This window comes from Podarcis gaigeae (assembly GCF_964106915.1).
Source record: "Podarcis gaigeae genome assembly, chromosome: Z".
NCBI lineage: Eukaryota > Metazoa > Chordata > Lepidosauria > Squamata > Lacertidae > Podarcis > Podarcis gaigeae.
In genome coordinates this window covers 22,312,676-22,338,286 of record NC_139691.1, presented here as the reverse complement: position 1 = coordinate 22,338,286, position 25,611 = coordinate 22,312,676, and the positions used below count along the sequence as shown (strand labels likewise).

The window sequence follows — 25,611 nt, the reverse complement described above, 5'->3', positions numbered from 1 at the left end:
TGATCCTAGAACAATAGGATCCAAAATGCAGCAGTCTGATTGGTCCTAGAACAATAGGATTCAGAATGCAACAGTCTGATTGGTCCTAGAACAATGCAGCAGTATGATTGGTCGGCAGGAGCCACCCAATCCAGCTCCAGGTAGAAGTGAATCCACAACCTGATTGGCCTATAGAAGAATTCCTGAATTAGCCAATCACGTGCAGCCCATTGTGTAAATAATGTATATAAAGCAGATACTTTGAGGGGACTTTTATTCCCTCCTCACCACTATGAGCTGAATAAAGAGCATGAAATCCACTCTCGACTCTGAGTATATTTCACTGGCGATGAAGGTGGGATCCTGCTGAGCTGACTGCCACACACAGCACCGCCACCTGCTGCACCGCTGCCTCACACCGTGTATCCAGGCTTCAGCTCCGGGACCCAAGGAACTCAGAATGGCAACCGACAGCAGCTTCTCGCCATTCAACCCAGCATCCGGAGACTGGGAAGCGTATGCCTCCCGTTTCACCTTCCTCCTAGAATCCAAAGGGGTCACCGACGATGAAGATGCCAAGAAGAGGGCGATATTCTTCAGCGTCTGCGCAGAGGAGACATTTGAAATCGCCCGGGCTCTCCTTGCGCCTGAAGACGTCGCTACTGTTCCATACAAAACAATAATGGAATGGCGGAAGGGGCACTTTTCGCTGTAGCCCTCAGTGGTGGCTCGTCGAAATGCCTTCTACGCAAAGCGGCAAGCCCCTGGGGAAACCATAACTGGGTTTGTGACCTCTCTCCGCCAAGCCGCCTGGTTCTGCAACTTCTCAGAATCGGAGAACATGCTTTGTGACCGCCTCTTCAGTGGCCTGAAGGATGAGAAGCTGCAACAACGCCTCTACGCTAAGAAGGACCTAACATTCCTGGTCGCCCTGGATGAGGCCCTGGCAACAGAAGCTACCAAGAGGTCGATGCAAGAGCCACGGCCAAGCCTGTCGCGCCAACCAAGGGTCCACCACGAAGACCTCACCGACGACTCGGGATCTGACAGGGAGGAGGTGCACTGAGTACAGCAGTGCACTTAAGCAGCGCACAGACCACGGCTGCCTCGATGAGAAGGAGGGAACTGCGCAAGCTGCGGGGAGAGTCACGAGAGGAGGACCTGCCGTTTCTGCAAAGCAGAGTGCAGGCAGTGCGGAAAATTGGGACACATTGCTCGGGTGTGTCGGGCTCAGCCCACCCGACGTCAGGCATCAGATGACCGATCCAAGAGCCCCAGGGCCCAACGCACTAAGGCAACTCGACGGAGCTCACAGACTTCCAGGTATACCAGTTGCCCCACCCCAACGTAGAGAAAATTTATGTAGAGGTACAGATAGAGGGGGTCCCGTGCCGCATGGAGCTTGACACGAGTTCAACTCTATTCATAATCTCGGCAGGGACCTTAAGGAAACTGTGTCCTAGTGGGGGTCCCAAACTCAGGCCGGCTCCATTCACCCTCCAGGACTTCCAGAAACGTAAGGTCCCCACAATGGGGATGGGGACCTTCAGGGTGCAATATTGAGGGCGGACACGGCAACTGGACTTGCTTGTGGTCAAGGGCCCCTACATTAGCTAACTGGGATTGGCATGGTTTGGACCACTGGGGCTAGCGTCACCAGGGTGAACCACACTAGCTTACAAGTGGACGTGGATGCCGTATGCAAGGAATTTCCAAGGGTTTTCGATGGGAAATTGGGACAGTATACGGGCCCCTACATTGCTCTACAGCTTGACCCCACAGTACGACCTGTCAGGCTCAAGGCCCGCCGGGTCCAGTTCACCCTGAAACCTCGTATAGACGAGGAATTGGACCGGCTCGTGGAGCAAGGAGTGCTGGAGCCTAATGCCCCCTGGGAAACCCCAATCGTCACACCCATCAAGCCTAATGGTTCGGTCCGCATCTGCGCAGACTACAAATAAACAAGGCCCTCACGGCCCACGCATACCCAGTGCCAGTGGTCAGCCATGTCCTTGCCACTCTGGCTGGGTCAATTTTTTTTGGCAAGCTGGACTTGGCCCAAGCATATCAACAGCTGCCAGTAGATGAGGCCACAGCAGAGGCACAGACGATTGTGACGCACAGAGGAGCATTCAGGGTAAAGCGGCTGCAATTTGGTGTCAGTGTGGCACCAGGCATATTCCAGAATCTAATGGACTCTCTCCTTAAAGGGATTCCTGGCGTCACCCCCTTCTTTGATGATGTGTTGATTGCTGGGCCCACACCAGAGGAGTTTGAGGACCGCCTCCGCACCGTTCTGCACCGTTTCCAGACGGTGGGTCTCAAGGTGAAGTGGGGAAAATGTCTACTAGGAGTGCCTCAGATGGACTTTCTGGGATTTATGGTGGATGCAGAAGGGGTCCACCCAACTGGGGACAAGGTACGGGCCATTTGTGATGCCCCAGCGCCCAAGAGCAAGACTGAACTTCAGGCCTTCTTGGGACTATTGAACTCTTACCATTCCTTCCTTCCCCACAAGGCGGCGGTAGCAGAGCCCCTACACAGACTCCTCGACAAGCGGGCCCCTTGGGTGTGGGGCCAGTGCCAGAAGGCCGCATTCCAGGCAGTCACGGACTTGCTTGTCTCAAACTCGGTCTTGGCACACTTCGACGAGAGGCTGCCGGTGGTGCTAGCATGCGACGCCTTGCCCTATGACATCGGCGTTGTCCTGGGACACCACCTCTCGGATGGAAGAGAGGTACCGGTGGCATACTTTTCTCAGACACTCAACACAACTGAGCAGAACTACTCGTAAATCGACAAGGAGGGTCTGGCAATCGTGAAGGGAGTAAAAAAAATCCATGATTTCTTGTACGGGCGGCCCTTTACTGTGGTGACTGACCACAAGCCATTGCTTGGCTTGTTTGCCCCAGAAAAGCAGACCCCCTCCCCAAGTGCTGTCTCCTCGCGTCCTCAGGTGGTCAATTTCCCTTGCCAGCTACCAGTATGCACTGATTTACTGCCCTGGGAAAGCGATGGGCCATGCGGACGCACTCAGCAGGCTACCCCTACCGGAAACAGGCCCCGACCTAGCAGCTGCACAAGAGGTTATGAGCCTGGAGCTGCTTCCTGACCGCCCCATTCAGGCACAAGAAGTTGCACACCATTCCAAGAAAGATAAGGTCCTGGACTGGGTATGGAGGGGATGGCCCAGCAGCAGCCCCGGGCCAGAATTCGCCGGCTACACAACCCGCAAACATGAACTGTCGGCCCACAAGGAGTGCCTGTTATGGGGAAGCAGGGTCGTTGTTCCCCAGCCCCTCCACAAAAGGGTCCTCACAGCCCTACACGAGACACACCCAGGGGTAGTGAGAATGAAGGCCCTTGCCAGGAGTTATGTGTGGTGGCCGGGGATCGACGGAGAGATAGAGGCCTGGGTCGAACACTGCCAGGCCTGCCAAGAATCCCGCCCAGATCCCCCAAGGGCACCAGTCCAGTCCTGGGAGTCCGCCTGAGCACCATGGTCATGCCTGCATGTGGACTTCACTGGCCCCTTTCAGGGGAAAACATTCTTCATAGTGCGGGACTCATACACCAAATGGCTGGAAGTCGCACTGGTACCATCCACTTCCACGTCCGCAGCCATCCGGGTACTATGCAGGCTGTTTGCAACCCACGGGCTCCCTGACACACTCGTCTCAGACAACGGGACTGCATTTACGTCAGGAGAATTCCAAACCTTCACAGAGCAGAATGCCATCCGCCACATCCGTTTGGTGCCATTCCACCCTGCCACCAATGGCCAAACAGAACGCATGGTGCGGACCACCAAGGACACCCTCCGCCGCATGATGCAAGGGGATTGGGAGTACCACCTTGCCACATTCCTTCTAGCACAGCACAGCAGCCCCAGCTCAATGACTGCCGGAGCCCCACTGAACTACTAATGGGTCGGAGCCTTGCAATCAGATTGGACCGCCTTCACCCTGATAGAGCTCAGGATGAGATAGTGGTGGGGGAAGGCAGGAACCCCCGAACCTTCGTGGCCCAGGACCCAGTGTACGCAAAGAACTTTGGGGCAGGCCCAGCATGGGTACCCGCCACAGTCACCAGGGTCACTGGCCCCGTGTCATACAAGGTGCTAACGGATGGGGGGCAATGCTGGCGCCGCCACTGTGACCAGATACGGCGACGATACCCGGGAGAAAACCAGGAGGAGGACAGGTCAGAGGAGTCCCAAGGGAACAGTGGGGCAGTGAGGCCCACAGAACAGGAGGGGCCAGCAGGAGAGGCAGAATCAGTAAATACAGAGAGGACCCGCGAGGCCGAAAGGACACCGGAACCAGAACCACGACTGAGCGAGCTGGTTGCACCAGACCAAACGGCCCCATCACACCCAGCATCCTTGGAACACGAGCCAGAACCTGAACTCCAGACCAAGGAACACCCCAGGCCGCAACGCACATGTAAGCCGCCGGCGTACCTTGAGGACTATGAATGCGACCTCCCAGGCAGGACTGGAACTTAGAGGGGAGGGGTGTTATGTACTGAGTTGAATAGGATCCAAACTGCAGCAGTCTGATTGGTCCTAGAACAATGCAGCAGTATGATTGGTCGGCAGGAGCCACCCAATCCAGCTCCAGATAAAAGTGAATCCACAACCTGATTGGCCTACAGGAGAATTCCGGAATTAGCCAATCACGTGCAGCCCATTGTGTAAATAATGTATATAAAGCAGATACTTTGAGGGGACTTTTATTCCCTCCTCACCACTATGAGCTGAATAAAGAGCATGAAATCCACGCTCGACTCTGAGTATCTTTCAGCTGTGCTGGCTGGGGCTGTTGGGAACTGCAGCCCAAAACATAATCACCATCACCATTTATGTTAACCTTTCTATCCCATTGTTCCCCCCTCTGCCCCAAAGGACCTAGGGTGAAAAACAACAAAGCAGCAAAATAATTTAAAATAAGATTTAAAAAACATTTTAAAAAGTGACATATTCTCACAGCTAATAATTTAAAGGTTGCTGGCAGCAGTCTGGAGTATTTAAAGCTGCCTGTTGCCAAACTCTAGTGGCCTCCTGATGTGGACTACAACTCCCACCAGCACCAGCCAGCATTGTCAAACTTGCTGGAGCTGATAGGAGTCATAGTCCAAAACATCTGGAGGGCACCAGTTTGAGGAAATCTGCTGAAGCATTTCCATACACAGGATCAGGCCTCCCTTAGGAGGAGTAAAAAGGAACAGCAACTAAATGTCCTAGGGATGCAGGTGGCGCTGTGGTCTAAACTACTTAGCTAGGGCTTGGCAATCAGAAGGTCAGCGGTTCGAATCCCCGCGACGGGGTGAGCTCCTGTTGCTCGGTCCCAGCTCCTGCTAACCTAGCAGTTTGAAAGCATGCCAGTGCAAGTAGATAAATAGGTACCACTCCTGTGGGAAGGTAAACAGTGTTTCCGTGCACTGTTCTGGTTTTGCCAGAAGAGGCTTAGTCATGCTGACCACATGACCAGGAAGCTGTACGCTGGCTCCCTTGGCCAGTAAAGCAAGATGAGTGCCGCCACCCCAGAGTCGTCTGCGACTAGACCTAACTGTCAGGGGTCCCTTTACCTTTACTAAATGTCCTAGACTGGCTCAGAGCTGGGGGATTGGTAGTGGGATGATGATGAGTGGTCAGAGGGAGCAGATTGGGAAGAGATGGTGTCCGAAGCTGAAGAGGTAACAGAGTTTATTGAGCAGGAAGAGTCTGTGGCTGAGAGAAGCCCAGAATCAGAGGCAGAAGGTGAATGAAACAGGAGAGTGGAATGAGGGAGCCCAAGAAGCAGAAGTGTGTCAGGCTGGAGAGGAAGCCAGCCTTTCTCCCTCTTCTGCAGCAACCAGCTCTCCTCCCTGCTGGTCTCCCAGAACCCAAAGAGGCATGAACAGGCAGAACAAAGACATGCAACACGAAGGAGCCTCAGAGTACTTGGGAAGGAACTAGGGGAGAGGAGACTTAGAGAGCTGTAGGAAGGTGGGGACCTTTAGTCTTAGCAACCAGGAGCGCTGAGCTGTTTTGGGCCCCCTCAATATTTTGGGGGAGGGGGAGTGGCACAGTGTGTTCTGGAGTGTGATGCAGTGCTTGACCTCCCAACCATGGGATTCTCTGGGGTGTGCGTGGAACGGGGTGCTACAGCAAGGGGCATGGTATGGCCCCTGGTCTTTTCCTGAGCATGGAATGCTCTGCTGGAGGGCACTGCATGGTGCCCCGCTTTCTACTGACCACAGGGTGCTCAGTGCACAGCAAAAGGGGTCTTGGCACAGCACCCAACCTTGTGACCGCATAGTGCAACATTGGGCCCCCTCAGCCTTTGACACAAGGTGGTGCCACTGCTAGCCATGTGGGTTATTGCTGACCTGCTCCTGACTCCCATTCCTGTCACTAAACCAGCTGATGTCTGTGGAGCAGGTGCGTGGCCCAAATAAGAAAGGCCCATGATGAAAGACAAGAGGATCTCTCTCTGGTCACATGCACACCATACATTCACAGTGCCCTAATACCATGTAAAAGAATTCTGGGAGCTGTAGGGGTGCTGTTACGAACGCCACTCCCTTTCTCATCTTGGAGTTGCACTTCCCTGTGAGAAGACACTCAGGAGAGATTGTTAAATCCTTCTGGGAACTGTCGTTTTGAGAGGGAAGTGGGGAAGGGGGGGTATCTTCTAAGAACTCTCAGCAGGTTTAACAAACTACACCTCCCAGGATTCTTGGGAGGGGAGGGGACTGTTATCACGCCGCTTCAGAATGTGTCACTAGACTAGACCTTTCTGCACTCTGAATGAACTACACTTCCCAGAAACCCTTGAGGGAAGTCGTTTAAAGTGGCATGACGCCTCTTTGAACGTATGGCGTGAATGCGGCCTCTTCTCTCTGAGGTAAAAGAAGAGCTTTTCCCCCAGTCAGGAGTGGGGGGCGGGGCCACCTCGACCGAAGGTACCCTCCCATTGTTCCTAAGCTACGAGTGGCAAGGTCAGCTGCCAATAGCCGCGCCCGGCTGGGCGGCTTGCCGCGCGCAGGACCTTCGAGGAGGCGGAGCTTGACCGGCTGGGCGGGCGCTGCGGCTGAGGTAAAGCCCCAAGCGCGGGGCGAGCGCGTGGCGTACCGGTGGGGCACCATCGGGGCACCATTGGGCGCCTTTCCGGCCGCGCATGGAGACGATGCCTTGCCACAACCAGAGGGTAGGCTCGGCAGATGCGCCCCGGCATCAGCAGCAGCAGGCTGGGGCGACAGACCGGGACCAGGACTGCTCTGAGCAGGCGGTAACGGGGAGCGGCGTCGGCAGCGGCGTTGTTTCCCGGCAGCTCCGCTTCTCCGAGCCCGGCCCTGGCGGCGATAGCCCCAGCCCGGATAGCAGCAGCTGCTGCAGCGGGAGCGGCGGCGGCGGCTGCAGCTGCTCTGGCAGCAACGGGGGCGGCCCTGACACGGCCCCGTCGCCGCCCCTCGACCTGCCGGCCGCCGCCGCCCCTCGGCTCAAGCTCCTGCCCATGAACGACCAGATCCGGGAGCTACAGACCATCATCCGGGACAGGTAAGGCGGGCACGCGTCGGCAGCTCCTATTCTTGGCGCCAGGCTGGCCTCCCTCTGAGCATGTGCAGAACGTCGCCTGTGCGCGCGTGATTGGGGGCGGCGTGGTGGACATCTGTCAGCGCGAGAGCCCCTTTCATTCCCTGACCTGACGGAGCTCCGTCGCCTCGTAGCCTCCTGACAAGAGCTGGGGCGTAGAGTCTGCCCAACCTGCCTTTTGTGGCACCCGCAGGGCCAGGATGTGCTCAAGTGGCTCTCACTTGTGTGTTTTTCGGGGGAAACCCTCCCTTTTCCCGCCCAAATGTACGCAGTAATGTATGTTATGACTATCTAGGTTTAGGGTCCAGGTCCAGGTCAGGATGTGTCGTCTACGGAGGCTGGAAACTCCACTGAATTTATTGCGGTCTAAGCTTTTGCGGTCCACCGCATTAGATGCAATAGGAGTTAACGGTGCATGTTCATTTGTTGTTTGAAGTTCAGCCTTATGAGCAGGGGAGCCAGCCTTTCTGTACGTATATAAATGTATATTATGCAGTGATGTTCGGGGGGCGGTCTCTTCTCTCTTGCTGGATTTGGGCACAATGAATGTGATGGTGCTGAGCGAAGCTGTGGGCGAGCTCTCTTTAAATAAGAAATGATGCGTCCCGCGTTATGCTTTGCAGGAAGGAGGGGGAGTAGATGGTGGTGAGGAATAAACAAAGCAGAAGGGACTTTTCCCAGGTTGGTTTTCCGTGTCTGAGATAGCTTAGGGCAAAGCTCAGCGAATAAAAGTGTTTCCATCATTAACTTACTAGGTGGGGCATTATAAAGCACTGTTCTCTTGACCTCAGCTCCACCCATCATCATGGGAATAGTCATACTGGCCTACCTTACAGGGCCCTTTTAAAAAAAATATGGTTGGAATAATGCATGTGGTGTGCTTTGAATGCAATAAGCTTGCAATTTACACAGGTTATTTTCTGGGGATTACCCCTAAAGCCAAAATTGCATATAGTCGATACAGTCATACCTCAGGTTAAATACGCTTCAAGATAAGTATTTTTGGGTTGCACTCCATGGCGACCTGGAAGTAACAGAGTGCGTTTCTTCCAGGTTTCGCCGCTCGCACATGCGCGAAATGATGTCACGCACATGCATGAAAGCGGTGAAATGCAACACGCGCAGACACGCATGCACATCTTATGTTCTATTCAGGATGTGAACGGGGCTCCGGAACAGATCCTGTTCGTATCCCGAGGTACAACTGTACACACTGAGTTCAAGGGCAGTTGGGTTTGCCAAAGTCTTTCCCCCCAAAACACCCATTCCCTTTTCCACCCACTTTTTAATTACCGGTAATTTGCCAAGCATGTAAAGCTGCATACACTCAAACTAAATACAGTATGTGGAAGTTTTGGGCTTATTGTACTAGAAACATGCTACTTGCTACATAAATATGACCTATTAAATACGCTTGAATTGGCCATCCAAATTTGCTGGAATGGGAGGAATCTTTTCAAAGGATAGCTTACCAGGTAGCTGGTATGGTGTGTCCTTATGACTGAGGCTTGAGTGTATGGCAGGTGATAGTTTTGAGATCACATAACCTCAGGGTTGGGTAAATGCAAAGCAATATTTTCCCTTACTTTTTGGAGGACATTGCAAAAGAGCAAGTCATAGCACTGGAGTTTTGCCTATAATTCAAGCTGCAGCCACCTTCAATGAATGGAGAGCTGGATGTCCATGCCTGCTGCTTCACTGTTCTTTGCTTGCTGCCAGATCTGGTTTTGTCATGCAAACTGACATGATGACAGTTTGCTCTGCTTGTACTTGATTACTGACTGTGGTTGACTAGTATTACAAACTTTTTTTTTTTTTTTTTTTTTGCTTTCTAGGAAGAAGCAAAGAGGTGCAGTGTCAATGTTCTTGTCTAGTTAGCCAACCTCTGGGTTTAACATTAAGTGAAAATAGGCCTAGCATATACCATGAACTCTGCTAAACTCTTAGGGACAAGTTTTGGCATGCAGTAGGTGCCTTTCAGATCCTGCACTGCTGGCTGGTAGGTGAAAGATTTTAGTGAGTAGGATGGTGGTTGGGTCCCAATGCTAATAAGCACTATAGCTAATCACTTCGCTGGTCATTCATAGAGAAGGCACTGTTGCATCTTGCAGCTGCACACATTGCAGTTTCTTCAAAAAGGATCACATGATGATTTGGTTGGACAGTGGTCCCACATCTAGTTATCTCAGTAATGTGAGGTTTCTAGGCCAGCTTTGTCCTTACTAGGTGCTTCCATCATATAAAACCCAACACATTAATATTTAACCTATGAGAAAAACATGAAACAGCATAATCAGGCAATAAATACTAATTTTATTAACTATACATTAATGTTATCTAGTGCTGATAGGCATGCGTTTTGAATCTATACTTGTTCATTCAGGAGTAAATTTCACTAAGTTCAGTGGGCCTAACTCTAATTCCAAGGTGAATTTAGGATTGCAGCCTTGGAGCAAGCCTGATCTTAAGAAAGTTTATTTAGGAAAATTGGTGTCATCAATGGGCTGCCTTTACATGCTAAATGTGGAGTAAATCAGCTGAATCCAGAATTCAGATGAAATCTGTATAAGTAGAAAAATTGCCTGAAATGTCCTTCTTGGATTGTACTGTATAGTTAAACTTCTCAAACATGCAGCCAGGCTAGGAAAATGACAGCCGACTATTGGTTATTTGAATGCATGTTTGGTATTGATATTTAGTCTTTAGCGTACATCTTAGGTGTGAGCATTTTGTTTCACTTTTTACAGTTGATGAGTATGGACCCCTGTAGATGATGTAATTGTGATGATTTTGATGATATCAGTGTATGACCCCCACAGGCAAAAAAAAAAAATATTTATTCCTGAAAAAGTTTTGTGGCAGTCATACCCTTTCATTTCCAACCAGTGCATAGCTGTAATGTCCTGCTGAAATCCTGTAACTTTTTATACCACAAATGCTATTTTTGTTGTACTATAGTTGCTCTGGAGAGCAATAATACAATACTGGGGAATCATCACAGAACAACTATTAAAGAAGAAACTCAAGAACATGTTGCAAAGTACACCTGCAATCAGTGTTAGAAACTAAGATATATAAATTAGGTGCCAAATGGCTCCTTTAACCAAGGTTGCAGTCACCAAAACAGAATGTCTAGCTGCCAGTTTGGGGCAAGACAACTCTAAAGACTTATTTTTCAAGTGATGGACTGACTGTGATTGATTATCACTTAAATATTTGGCTAGTTCAAATGACAACCTTGTGCTAGGTTAAGAACTTTGAGAGAAGTCACTTTATCCAGAGACAGTCCACATATATATTGGCCTATTCCTACAGGATGTGGTATTAATGTGTGAAAACAATCAAGATCCAATTATCCCCAGGCATGCACCTCCATCCTAGCACCCATGCATCTTCACTTGGTTGCAAGTGGCCAATAGCCAGGGGCAAAATGTGCCTTGTGCATGGCTAATTTTGAACACACTGCCTGCAAAATAACACCAGCTTGGAGGGGTCCCATGGTTGTGCACACACAGAGTTAAGAGACAACAATGAAAAAGTTTTTTCTTTCAAACTGCATATGGATGCTTTTCTATTTAACCAGTTTGGTGAGCTGCTTTCTCCTCCTCAAAAAAAAAGGAGGTATCATGAAAATCAGCTTTATGTGCATTCTCTTTAAGAAGTGCCTGTATCATGGGAGTGCCTGTTCTCCACTACATAAATGATCTTGCTGACCAGGTAAGTGTTAGGATGATTTGGGCAAGAATCATACTACAGTGGTACCTTGGGTTAAGTACTTAATTCGTTCCGGAGGTCCGTTCTTAACCTGAAACTGTTCTTAACCTGAAGCACCACTTTAGCAAATGGGGCCTCCTGCTGCTGCCGCGCTGCCGGAGCACGATTTCTGTTCTCATCCTGAAGCAAAGTTCTTAACCCGAGGTACTATTTCTGGGTTAGCGGAGTTTGTAACCTGAAGCGTATGTAACCCGAGATACCACTGTACAATTGTCTTAAAACAAACAATGATGCTTTTCTCAAAGCTACTAGCTTTATAGTATATTACATGCTTTCCTGAATTGTAGCTGCAGCTATTTTATCTGTAAAGCTCTTGCAGTAGCTACTTGCTGATTTTGAATGAATGTATTAACATGTACAGCACAATGTAAAAAGTCAGCTAGCTGTAGATAGCATCATGATTAGCTGTGTGCTCCAGCGGGCAAGAAGAAATGTCGCTTACATTGTTTGACATCACACATTTATTATAGACGCACCCAGTGTTGCCACTGTGCCTTTGGCAGTGTCAGTTTTTCCATGTCAAAATCCTCATTTCTGCCTTTTATTGAAATTCCTCGTGCATCAACATTTTTTGGGAAAAGCACATATACTTTGTCAATTCCAGTGTAATGTATTTGTAATTGGAGGAATATTCGTCATTCCTTGCCACTAAGTGGCAAGAGAAAACGGTGATTAGCCAATAATCTAGTCTTCTTGTATAAGATATCTTTGGAATGAAACAGAGAAAAGCAAGGGGAAAATAGAATGATGCAGCAGAGAAATGTCTGTCCATCTTAGGTACTCTGGCAGTGGATTCAAGACAGACAAGAAAAGCATAATTAGGATATGGAATCCACAACCATAATGAGTTGTAATGAATAATAGGTTGGATGCCCTCAATGTGGGTTATGCAAACATTTTAATTTGGAAAATTCTCAGGAAAAAATGCCTTATACAAATTAAGTTAATTTGCATTAGAAAAAAACAGAGACCCTAGAAAGTAATGTAGCATATTAATTTTACTTGTATTTACTAAACAAAGAAACTTTTGAAACTGTCAAGCTTGCTTAATATTGTGTGCACCATTTCATTGCTACTAATGAACCTACAAAACGAAATTTTTTACACCCCACATCACTAGATGACTTTACAAAATATTAGAGGAAACGGCTCTCTGCAGGTGTCCTAAATATGTGTTAAATACATGAAGGGGACTTGTAGGGACAAGTGCAATAGCCCTGCTCCATGTTCTTTTCCCTCCACAAATTGGAGGGTTACCTCCTGAGCTGATCATCGTCTGAGTTTGTGGTGGCTCTCTGCACATTTTAGAACCTTATTTTTCCAGGCTTCTAAAACATACGGGGAGCTTCTGAATATAGGAAGGTGTTTTACTTCAGGTGACTGCCGTTCAATTTGTGGAGGGTAATGCGGGGGAAGGGGAATGTGCTGATTCCCATAGCCCCTCTTGCATATTTACTTAATACACATACAGAGCACCTGAAGAGAGCTTTTGACTGTCATGAAAAATGGGACCTTAATGTCCAGGGCTAGTATGCCCCCTGAGTACCGGCTGCTGGGAGCAATCCCTAGGGCATGGTTTTAAAGAGGCCTCTGCCTGGATGTTGTAGAAACAGAATGCCTAATCCTATAAAGGCATCACTTTTGAAGGAAGACAGCTTTTGTTTGATTATGGAATACAAGGCAATTGGCAATCCCCTATGATTGTTAAAGGTAGCCAAGACATACAGCTGTTTACACATGCATATCTACTTGATGTCTTTCTTTTTTGTTACTGTTAAAGATGCAGGACAGTAAGTGGAGTTCTGGCAGGGAGGAACAAGGCACAAAATAAATGAACCCTAACACGACCATCTTGTGTAGCTAACCCCGTGTCTAAATTTAACTCCACTAGACTACTGTACACTTGATGGTTGGCAGCTGAATGTGTAAGCCAACCACATAGAAATGTGTTCAGTTGAAGGTAGTGCAGAAGATTATCTGTGATGACACTTGGATAAATTCTAGGTAAGACAGGAATGCTTCCCCTTAGAAATAAGAAAGACAATGGACTCCATGCTAGCTGTCTTCTTAATTGGATGGAAATAGTCTAGCCACAGCTGCTTATGCTCAGGTAACCTCCTGTTTAAGACTATTCCAATGAGTTATATGTCGGAGTGCTTTCAAAAACTGTCTGAAATTTCAGATGGTCCCGAACTGAGATGGGCTGTTTGATCACATTATACAAGTCTGTTTTCAGGTTCAATTTAAAGTAATGAGATCTTGCTTGAAGCTACTATGGCCAGTACCACCACTTCTCCCATAGAGGTGCACCACCTTTGCTGCTGCAGCCAGAGAAGTGGCAGTGGCAGTGACTTCACTGAAACCTGGAAGTTGCTGCCACAGCCTCACAACCCTAGAAAGCAAGGTTTTGGTTGAACTGTCAGTGGGGAGAGGTTGACACCTTCCCGTTTTGTCTCAGGTGGTGAAATGGGATGGGCTGCCCCTGTTGATCACGGTGATAGGACAAGGGATACAAATATTGTATACTTCAGTGGCTTGTTTCATTGAATATTTGTACATGTCTCGTGTTTATATATGTATGCTGGATTTAATGGGGAGTGGGATTTAGTCTCATAAAACTTTCATTCCCAGCGCAGATTATATCGCCTGATTTCAGGGCTAAAATTGGCAGTGCTGCAGTTTACAATGAAAAAAGGATTTGCAGGCAGTTGGGCTTGAGAACAGGTTTCCATAGAAGCAGCTCTGAGCAGTGTGTTTCTATTCTGACAAAATCCAAAGTTATGGGAGGTAAATTTAACTGCTGGAATTTTGTATATGGCTGCAGATAGTTTTAACTGCTTATACGCTGATCCTAAATAAGCAACAAAAGCCACTCTTTTTTTTGAATGGGGGATCAAGTTTATTATGGAACTAACTTGACCCTATAATATTGTCACACATGAGCTTATAGCTTCTAGAAAGGATTTTGACTTCATCTGCATGTTCCAATTAACAGCAGTCTTAACTGCTGATACGTAATTCTGATCAGAATATGCAGAATGTGACCATTTTAGGTTGCAATATTTCCCTTTTGTGATTGCTTATTTTAGTGGTTCACAATATGATTAAAAAGTTATAATAAAAATCAATTAAAATTACCCACAACAACAGAATGCTTAAAATGCCTACTGAAATAAGGACTTCATTAGATGCCAGAAGTTCAAAATGGATGTCATCTGTCTTATCTCAGCTGTGAAGGAGTTTCATGGAGTTCAGTCCCAATATTGAACATAAGGCTCCTTGTGGATACAAGTTGTGCATTTGAGCCATTGGTGAGGTGGGGGTGCACTAACAGTGACTCCATGAAGACCTCAGTGATTAAGCATATAAAAGCCAGACAGTTCTTAAGATAACCTGCACCCAAGTTCTTAAGAGCCTTGTAATTTAATGAAGAACTTTGATTCTGGCCTGGTAGAATATGGGTAGGAAGTGCAAGCTTTTAAGCATTGAGTTATGTACTTGTGATATAGCCTATACCCACAAAGAGTGTAGCTGGTTGAGTTCAGCTAGTTCACCCACAACAAACTATACTTTGAAGGAGTCTTTAGGGGAAGCCTTGGCTGTTTAAAGTGGTATGATTCTGCCTTAAATGTATAGTGCAGATGGGGTCTGAGTATGAATATCATGCTAAACCAGTGGTTTTCAACCAGTGTGCCATGGCATCCTGGGTGCCTTGAATGATGGTCTAGGGTGCTGCGGGCAACACTGGCCTCTGTCCCTCTTCCCTTCCCTTCATCCTATGATGCCCTCTCACATCTCTGCCTCCCAGGCTTGCATAGCTATTTGTTGCAGCAACCCTGGCTACAAGCTCCACAGATAAATGGTGCTTCTGGGGCTGGTCAGTGGGTGCTAGTTGTCAGGAGCTGAGGCAGCCTTGGAGTAAGCAAGCAAGCAAGCAGGCGAGGGAGCCCAGCCATCCATTTCAGCAGCCCTTGCTGTTGGGAATGGATAGAGAATTCCCAGGCCCCTGTGGGACAGTGCGAGGAGACCCCTCTCTTTGGGGCAGAGGGGCAGCAGTGGCTGTCCAGAGGACTCCCAAGAAGAGAGAAGAGGAGGCTGAGGGAATACTCCACAAGGGAGGGTGTTTGAAAAAGGGTGACAGGCTGTCCGCGCTGCAGGCAAGCGGTGACATAACTGGGCTCCTGAGCCCCACAGGGGTGCTGCAGAAAGAATGTAGTTGATCAAAGGAGCTATGGACCCAGAAAGGTTGAAATCCTCGGTGCTAAACTTTGGTTCAGTGCACCACGAATGAACCTAGTATCCTTACAGGCTTTTGCCACCCTTCCCTCTCCTTCTCCCAAATAGCTGGGATAAGTTTGACAGGCTTTCATGTTGCTTTCCCTTAAATATAGCTTGCTGTTTTTTAGCTGGGGATAGTGGTTAACACTAAGTACTATTAGTTTTAAAACAAACCAACCCATGGAGTTGACTTGAGTAGACTAATCCTAACATTAAACTATGATCCCCATTATTGAATACAACAGCAACATGACAAGAGAAAATGAAAGCTTCTAAATGTGGGAGAGGTGTATTTTTCTGGGGGGAATGCCGGGCTACGCATACCCCTAAACATTTTGTGAATCTAAGTTTGGCCTCATTGAGGGGCAGTATTTCAATATGAGTAGGAAAATGAGAGTACCCCTAAACATTTTTTTTAAGAAAAAAAGCACTGTGTATAAGTAACGTCTGTGACCGTTGTCATGAGATCAGTGTTAGAAACTGAGATATGAAAACTAGGAGCTAAATGGCACCTTAAACCTAGGTTATGGGCACAACAACGGAATGTCTAGGCACTTTTTAAAATAACAAGAATACAAATTGAAAATTAATGAACTGCAGCTAAAATATTGTGTTAATTTTTAATGTCATCTAGTCCTTCCCCTGCCTACCCCCTAATATTCTTAAGGGGGTCTCTTCTCCAGTCTTCAGAAAGTAGCTGGAAGTGGGGAGGCAGAAAAAGGTCCTCCTTTCCTTCCACTCTGCAGTTTTAATCTGAATGAAATCTTAGTCACAGTACTACGCCCAGAGCTCAGAAGCTGTTCACAGTAATGAAATTCCCTGTCGCAAAATGTGCAATGGGAGTTTCAAACACTGCATGAGATGGCAGAATCTTTTTCCTAGTGTTTTGAATTAATTCTGTTTTTGAGTAGACTATAGGGAGACCATACATTTAGGACCCCATGGACTGCTGCTTCACTTTCTAGATTTAGATTGTCAGGCTAAATAATACAATGAGTAAAATGAGATTCACATGCATAACTCTTTGTCTTCATGCATAATATCTCTGCTTATAAACCTTCTTAGAAAACACTTTAAATCCACCTCTAATGACTAATGTTCAAAGACCTTAATGACTTCACTTCAAATAAGTTAATCTAAAGGTCAAGCCTTTAGTTTATATTATGAGGGAAAGTGATAGATGCATTTCAGCACTTATTTTTAATTGTGTGCATATTTTCTGGGATATTTAACAATAGTAGCTTGTTGGATAATCATACTAAAAATTCTGTTCTTTTCCTCCAGGACATCCAGCAGAGGGGACTTCGTATTTTCTGCTGATCGATTGGTAAGTTAGTTGAAGGCCTGTTGTGTAGATTGGTGTATTAACAGGAGTATTCTGCTGGAATGAACAACTATTACTGGAAAAGAGATCAATTTTCTTTGAACCTGCTGCTTATTTGAAAACCAACGATCTGTCAGTAATAGTTTTCATATCAGCATTTATGTTTAATCCTAAGCATATCTACTTTTATGCCAACAGACTTCCAATAAATATGTGTAGGATTAGACTATTAATATGCTGAACTAAATTGTGATCTAGAAACAAAAACTCAGGCTTGCTTTCTACAGTGACATTATTAGTTTCTTTGCAGAGTTTCTTGCACCAAACAGATAAAACCATTTAGCTTTTAGCTGTTAAGAAACACTGGTGTCCTGACTACATGACATTTTCAGGATGTTTACTTAACATGATCCCATTTTAAATAATAGACAGTATCTACTACACAGAGAATCTCCTGCCATTCTTTAATGCTGGCTTGTTCATGGAAATACCCACTTACACAATAACAGACATGAAGTTCTTCCACTTACAAATTGTTTCCCCTCAACTATGGAAGAATACATTAAATATATATATAACCAAGGAAAATCCTTATTTTGTTACATTTTCTTGTATACCTACACCTAGGGCCACTTCCCATGTGACATTTTTCCTACATAGAGTTGTGGGGGTGGAGGGACTTGCCCTGATCGCTACTGGAATGTGGCCCACAACAGCTTGTGACCATTGTAATGTGGCCCTCAACCTGGAAAAGGTTACTTAACCATTGGATAAAGAAAGAATAAGATGATATTACAGTTTGAAAATATCTAGGCAAGGGGAGTTCAAACTGGGAGTCTTTACAGGAGTGTAGCTTTGAAGTCTTGTGCTCTTTTTTCCATGCTTTCCAGTGTTTAAATGTTGTACATACATTATACAAAAAAAAAAAAAGTTAAAATGATCTGTAGGTGGTGCAGATGGTGGATCAAAGTCCATTGTGCTTATTTCTGGACTGTTGAAGATGTTGAGGGGAGCACTTGGGCTGTGCCCTTGCACTAATGGTGTGCTAGCATTTAGTTGAAACTGAAGCCTTGCTGTGACAATGTTTTCTCGGTTTTCTTCCACTTTGTCTTGCTCCCTCCCCCATTTGAATTCTTTCTCTCTTACAGATCAGGCTTGTGGTTGAAGAGGGGTTGAATCAGTTACCATACACAGAATGCACAGTAACCACTCCAACAGGTAATGGGGAAAGTATGTCCAGCCTAGCTGGTGTGGAGAATAAGGATATGGTGTAAAGTAAAATGGGCAGTGTGGTTTGACCTACCAATAAAGTTAGCTATAGAGTGGGCATTCTGCAAATAAGAGGATATTTAAAATTTGATCACTTTGTAAAATGATTTTTTTGAGATAATTTGGCAAAAGCCAGGCCTTTTCAGGACTGGGAGAAAAACAATTTTTAAAATGTGTTTGCTAGACTAGGAAGGCCCCTGCAGAGGAGGGGGGCATCTGGATATACCTGCCCCAGGTTAAGCCCACTGAGTGGGGAGGGGGCATCAGTGGCCTGTTTGAGTTTATTACTTTGTTCTAACAAGATTCCCTCCCCAGGCCTCAGACAAACTCTGCATGGGTCTGAGAATAGGTCTTGGTTTAGATGCAATGTATGAGTGTCTGGCTGGATGTAGAAGGGATGTAGGGCCATTCTTGTTGGCTCATCTCAGAGACCAGCTACTTTTGACTTCTCCTGTCCATCCCACCTGATCATTAGAAGGATTTGTACCCTGCCGACATTCATGAATGAAGATAATACAAAAGAACCAAGGGAAGGAATAGAGGGAAGTTGGGGGGTTCAAGTAATCTCATAATGTGGATTTAATATTGATTGTGTATACAGTTGTTATAAATGTTTTATTTTATTATTTTTTCTCCTCTTTAATGTAATGTTTTTGCATGGAAATTAATAAATATATTATACAAAAAAGAAAGAAGGATTTGTACCCAAGCTGATCTCCCTTCCAATACATTATCCGTTTGTCGTTTGTATGTGTGGTTTTTTTTAAGTTTGTAAACTTAAGGACTGTCGTGTGTGTGTGTGTGTGTGTGTTGATTAAGATGCTCTGTGAGCCTTTTTGGGATGAAGAGTAAGATAAATAAACTTCTATTTTATCTTGTACTCTGTGGAACTTTGAGGGATAGACATCTTTGTGAAATCACCGAGGTGTGTAAAATGTGCCTTAGAATTGTCAGTGGTTAATGCAACTTCCACTGTCCATCTTGAAATAGGATATTCAGTGTGAGTAAAAGGAAAACAACATCTTTAATCCAGATTCTGTGTGACCTTTCAACAGGGTACAAGTATGAAGGGGTGAAATTTGAAAAAGGAAATTGTGGAGTCAGCATAATGAGAAGTGGTAAGTCATTTAACATTTTGTGTGTTTTCAGTCTTTTTATTATCAGTGCAGTGTTGCTGTTTCTAGCAAAAGTGGCACCATATTGGAAATAAATGTATGACTACTACGTAAGTTACTAAATTATACTTAGGAAAGCAACATAGAGGGCTGTAAGAGGAAAAGTGACAAAAATGACTATGCTTTCGAAGCAAAGGGTTAATCCCATATGCCCTTTCTAAGAGCAAGTTTTGACACAGCGACTTTTGGCTTGCATCCTCATGGAAAATGGATGATGGAAGTGTGTATTCATAATTTTTCACATGAATGTAAGTTGCATCTTTCCTTGCTGATAGTGCTTGCCTCTCACACCAGCTTTTATTGAATGGCATCAGCTGTCTTCTGTTATATGGGGAGCTACTGTATGTTGCAGAATAAAAATTGCATATAGAAGCCATTGCGAAAACAAAAAGGCAGGTAGATTAGTGAAACAGGTGGCCATTGCTTGATTTGTAACTGTTTCTTGTTTTCTTCCCCCCATGAAGGAGAGGCTATGGAACAGGGTTTGCGTGACTGTTGTAGATCAATCCGAATAGGAAAGATCCTGATCCAGAGCGATGAAGACACTCAGAGAGCCAAAGTGTACTATGCAAAGTTTCCACCAGATATTTTCAGGAGAAAAGTTCTCCTCATGTACCCAATACTAAGTGAGTGCCTTAAAGGATTCCCCACCCCATAAATATTGACCATTTGACTAGAGAGCTCTCTTGGAAAGCAAATCTATCACTGGTTAGAATTAAGGATTTGGTTTGGGGCCATACAACACTGGATTTTTCAAGCTTTTCCAGAATTTACATTAGTTGAACTACAGCACATTAGCTGGCACAATAGTGTCTATAGCAGGCATAGGCAAACTTGGCCCTCCAGATGTTTTGGGACTACAACTCCCATCATCCCTAGCTAACAGGACCAGTGGTCAGGGATGATGGGAACTGTAGTCCCAAAACATCTGGAGGGCCGAGTTTGCCTATGCCTGGTCTATAGGCTGCACGTGATGAAAATATGCATCTAAAGATGCAACTTGTTGCTTAAGTCACTTAAATACAAACAAGTAATGAGGATGTTGATGCTGGGTGCAACTAGTAGACTGTAAGTGTTCAGCTTGAAGCTTTGATGCTTTTGCTCATTCGTAAATGTTAATTAAATAGGATCAGATATTTCTCATATCTGAGCTGTTTGATTCTGTTTAACCAATTTTAAATTTCAAACTTTCAAAAATGCATTAAAATCAGATATAGAAGCCATAATAGTCTCAAACCCCAATGCCAAATGCACTTGCTAGAAATTGACTACATAATTTAGTTCAGAGTTAAGTGTTTAGAATTGAGATTTAAGCCCATGGCTGCCACCCATTTCGAAACTGACCCTATTTACTCCTTGAAAGAGTACATTGAGCAATGCTAGCCATTGGAGAAGGAACTTTAGATGCACTGAGCTTATTGTTTTAGCTTATTGTTTTTGTTTGGAATGTCAGAATTCATACCTATAGACCATGCAGATTAATGGTGAAATAGTTTGATTTTGATAGTAACATAACTTGAAAATATACTAGAGTAATTCCTCTTTCTCCTCCTCTATCCCCCCCCCCCAAAAAAAAATTGTCAGGTACTGGCAACACTGTGATTGAGGCTGTAAAGGTTCTTATAGAACATGGAGTCCAGCCAAATGTCATAATCCTGCTGAGTCTATTCTCTACACCTCATGGTAAGTTAAAGCAACAGGGCAGACAAACAGCCAAACTGAATGTTATGAGCTAGTCCTGTTGACTTTCTCTGGTACAGGATACACATTATCTTTATCAAAAATAGACAATAACATGTTTACCTATATGTGTGCTGATTTCTGTAATTGGTTGTTTCCAAAATTTATGGTACAGCTCCACCACATGTGCCAATAAGATCCCTGCTCCCCACGCTTTTCATGTCAGTTGCCTGCCAAGGAATACTTTGTTACAAGGGGGCTGGGGACAGATTCCTTCCTCTCCGTACACATGTGGCCCCAGTCCACTTTACTGGGATTTGCCATTGACCAACTCATGTCAGCATCCAGGATCATTGCAATTAATGACACTTGGCCAAAGAATGCAGCTATGTACAAAACATTGGGGAGGAAAATGGATCATTGAAAGGAGTTTATGCCAGCAGCAATTGCCATTGTGAGCATGTAATTTAATAAGACATTTGATGAAGTCTGTATGTTAGATGGGTTAATTCTAAAGGGGGGCAAAGGAGGAGGAGAGAGAAGAGAATTAAGCTCCATAATTAGATGGGAGCCCTTGTTGCAGAGTTGCAAATGTAGTTTACTGAAATGTTTGACTTCCCCAACTTTTCTTTTTTTAAAGGTGCCAAATCAATAATCCAGGAATTCCCAGATATCACAATTCTAACGACAGAAGTTCATCCTGTTGCCCCAACGCATTTTGGACAGAAGTATTTTGGAACAGACTGAAGTGCTTTAACCAGTGTGTGTTTTGTTACTGTATGATATTATACCATTTTTTCTACATTTTATAATTTGAAGCAGAGGTATTGCTGGGTGTATTTAACAGCCTATTTTTCTTTTGCCAAAGGTGAAAATAACCTGGGCCAGTTTTTGTTTTTTTTTAATTTAAAAGGGAAAATACTTTATCTTGTGTCCACTTGAGTTGAGGGCAGCAATGAAGCACATTGCGCTGCAACAGTCTTCCAATGATGCGCATATCCAGATTGCTGCACTCATGGTTCCTTTATTTATTCTTTTGTAGCCAGTTTAAGTGGCTGCTTGTAACTGCAAAATAAATTAACTGTGAAGACACCATAGCCTATTTAATTTTTCAGTGCTTATAAGCACAGTTGGAATTTTTCGGAAGTCTTGATGCTTTGCAGACAACGGCTCCAGGTAATATTCTTAAACCATATTGCACTTATGAGCTTGTTAAGAAGATGTGGTTAACAGAAACCAGTCACAGTCCAGAGAGTGATGTGTGCAATATAATACACTCTTCATATTTGCCAGCTCAGGCTTGCACAAGCCCTTGGAAGGATTGTGTAGTATGTGCAGAGCAGCTTATGTGGGTGGCTTTGCACAGAGTTCTCTTGCAAACAGCACATTTGAAAAGGAAGATAACTGCTCTGTATCCAAAGCAGCTTCTTCAAGTTACAGCCTGTAAAGTGGGGTGTGGGGAATGGATCCTGAATGAATTGTTGGACTCGAACCCCCATTAAATCCAACTAGCAAGGACAGTGGCCAGTGATGATGGAATTGTAGTCTGTGTCACATCTGGAATGCCACAGGTTACTCATCCCTTCAGTAAAATGTAAAAGCATTACAGTTTTATTCTAATATGGCATTAATTGATTCTCGATAGTGACATTTTTTCTAATCTGCTGGCACCCCAAAACTATTTAAGATTTAGATTTCAAGAAAAATCAGCTGTGTCTTCTTTTTACATTGTTACCTTTGTCATTGTATTCATAATGAGGATCTCTTAATCATGTGATTGGGGCCTGAGGACCTTTGCTTTTAAAAGAACAAAATTCAAGCCCTCGTGACTGAAAGCTTTAAAACAGCTGAAAACATTAAAGCTGGAGAGGTGATTGAATAAGATTGTCAATGGCTGGAAGCTGAGCTAATTATCCATCACCAAGACTTGCAAAATCGGGGAGGGGGGCAATAGACAAAATGTAGTAGTAGTAATAATAATAATAATAATAATAATAATAATAATAATATAGAACACATTATGCAAAAGGTAAAGGAGCCCTGGACAGTTAAGTCCAGTCGACTTGAACTATAGAGTATGGCACTCATCTCTGCTTTTAGGCTAAGGGAGCTGGCGTTTTGTCCGCAGACAGCTTTTCTGCATCATGTGGCCAGCATGACTAAACCGCTTCTGACGCACCGAACACTGTGACGAGTGCCAGAGCGCACGGAAACGCAATTTACTTTCCCGTCACAGTGGTACCTCTTTATCTACTTGTTCAAAACAAATGCATGATTTAGGGGCTTATGTCTAATCCTTGAATACTTTCTTGTTTTGGCCTGCTATAAATGACAGTGGAGAAACTGTCCTGGATGTATGGAATTTCCCACCTTTGCCTTTCTTTGTGTTTGGAAGGCCAGTCTAGCTTTGTTAAAAAAAACCAAAGGTATAATGCTCCTTCCCAAGGCAGCGCAGAATTTGTGCTCCCAAAGAAATCTTCCTTAGTGTATTTCAAAGCCCAAACCTTTGCACTGCTCTGTTAAACTCCTGCATTGTAAACAAACAAGTCAGTCCTGTAAAGTCTTCCATTGACCAAAATACTTTAGAATGTTTTTTAATGGAGCCTCTTGAACAATGTAGTTTTTATGCTTTGAAAAGATACAAAGAGTAGAAAAGGGAGTGCTGTTTTCCAGTGATACAGTGCATAAGTCCACAATGATTTTGCAAAGTTTTTTGCAGATAAAATTGCTCAGATTTGGGAAGAGGTAGACTCCGTGGGAGCAGGACCGGGGTGGGAGAGTGCTAGAGTCCTGTCTAGTCTAGTTGCACGGGATCAATTCCAATCTGTTACCTCCGAGGATGTGGATAGGCTGCTTGGACGAGTGAAACCAACCACCTGTCTCCTTGATCCTTGCCCATCCTGGCTTATAAAAGCTAGCCGGGAAGGGCTGGGCAATGGGTTTCATGGGGTGGTGAATGCTTCTCTCTGTGAGGGAGCCTTCCCTGCTGAAAGAGGCCGTCATTAAACCGCTTCTTAAAAAAACATCTCTAGACCCAGCCAATATGGCCAACTATTGCCCAGTCTCAAATCTTCCATTCTTGGGCAAGGTGATTGAGCGAGTGGTTGCTGAACAACTCCAGCCACGCCTGGAAGAAGCGGACCATTTGGATCACTTCAAGTCGGGATCCAGGCCTCATCATGGGACTGAAACTGCCTTGGTCGCACTGGTCGATGATCTCCGGCGGGCTAGGGACAAACGTGAGAGCTTTTTCCTAGTTCTGTTGGATCTCTCAGCGGCTCTTGACACCATCGACCATAACATCCTTCTGGACAGTCTAGAGGGGCTGGGAGCTGGGGGCACTGTTATACAGTGGTTCTGTTCTTTCCTCCTGGGCCGTGTTCAGAAAGTGGTGTTGGGGGATGAGTGTTCAGACCCCTGGGCTCTCACTTGTGGGGTGCCTCACGGTTCTGTCCTCTCCCCCGTGCTTTTCAACATCTACATGCAGCTGCTGAGAGAGATCATCAGGGGGTTTGAGCTGGGTCTTCATCTGTATGCGGAAGATACCCAGGTCTACCTCTTTCATATCAGAACCAGTGATGGCGGTGAAGGTCCTGTGTGTCTGGAGGCGGTTGGAGGATGGATGGTGGCTAACAGATTGAGGTTGAATCCTGACAAGACAGAAGTACTGTTTTGGGGGGGACAGGAGGTGGGCAGGTGTGGGGGACTCCCTGGTCCTGAATGGGGTAACTGTGCCCCTGACCAGGTGTACAGCCTGGGATTCATTCTGGACTCACAGCTGTCCATGGAGGCGCAGGTCCATTTTGTGCCCAGGGCAGCTGTCTACCAGCTTCATCTGGTACGCAGGCTGAGACCTTATCTGCCCATGGACTGTCTCGCCCGAGTGGTGCATGCTCTAGTTATCTCTCGCTTGGACTACTGCAAAGCGCTCTATGTGGGGCTACATTTGAAGGTGACCCGGAAACTGCAATTAATCCAGAATGCGGCAGCTAGACTGGTGACTGGGAGTGGCCGCCAAGACCATATAACACCGGTTTTGAAAGACCTACATTGGCTCCCAGTACGTTTCTGAACACAATTCAAAGTGTTGGTGCTGACCTTTAAAGCCCTAAACGGCCTTGGTCCAGTATACCTGAAGGAGCATCTCCACCTCCATTGTTCTGCTCGGACACTGAGGTCCAGTGCCGAGGGCCTTCTGGCAGTTCCCTCATTGCGAGAAGCCAAGTTACAGGGAACCAGGCAGAGGGCCTTCTCGCTGGTGGAACCTGCCCTGTGGAATGCCCTCCCATCAGATGTCAAAGAGAAGAACAACTACCAGACGTTTAGAAGACATCTGAAGGCAGCCCTGTTTAGGGAAGCTTTTAATGTTTAACAGATCACTGTATTTTAATATTTTGTTGGAAGCCACCCAGAGTGGCTGGGGAAACCCAGCCAGATGAGCGAGGTATAAATAATAAATTATTATTATTATTTATTTTATTTTGTATCACAAGAAAAGGAATGCAGAACAATCATAATGGTTTACAGTGAATAGGTTAGGCCTAGGCCTAGGC

General features: G+C 45.7%; 1 protein-coding gene across 2 annotated transcripts; it reads left to right on the top strand.

Annotated features, from left to right (window-relative positions):
* The first annotated feature begins 7,030 nt into the window (after nucleotides 1–7,030).
* Nucleotides 7,031–22,150, top strand: UPRT (uracil phosphoribosyltransferase homolog). Of its 2 annotated transcripts, none has more exons than XM_083722504.1 (7): nucleotides 7,031–7,522; nucleotides 16,895–16,937; nucleotides 18,083–18,152; nucleotides 19,259–19,321; nucleotides 19,843–20,004; nucleotides 20,963–21,061; nucleotides 21,699–22,150. In XM_083722504.1, the coding sequence occupies exons 1-7, from the start codon at nucleotides 7,143–7,145 to the stop codon at nucleotides 21,803–21,805; spliced, it is 924 nt and encodes a 307-aa protein (XP_083578630.1). In that variant the 5' UTR covers nucleotides 7,031–7,142; the 3' UTR covers nucleotides 21,806–22,150. The 2 variants fall into 2 exon arrangements, with proteins under 2 accessions (XP_083578630.1, XP_083578631.1); XM_083722505.1 differs by lacking the exon at nucleotides 7,031–7,522 and adding an exon at nucleotides 7,801–7,822.
* Nucleotides 22,151–25,611: the final 3,461 nt, after the last annotated feature.

Bases quoted from the DNA above. Each gene is read 5' to 3' on its own strand.
- UPRT (XM_083722504.1), top strand. From the start codon at position 7,143: ATGGAGACGATGCCTTGCCACAACCAGAGGGTAGGCTCGGCAGATGCG. The intron at 7,523-16,894 runs GTAAGGCGGGCA...CTTTTCCTCCAG, and splicing joins CAGACCATCATCCGGGACAG to GACATCCAGCAGAGGGGACT. The intron at 21,062-21,698 runs GTAAGTTAAAGC...CTTTTTTTAAAG, and splicing joins TCTATTCTCTACACCTCATG to GTGCCAAATCAATAATCCAG.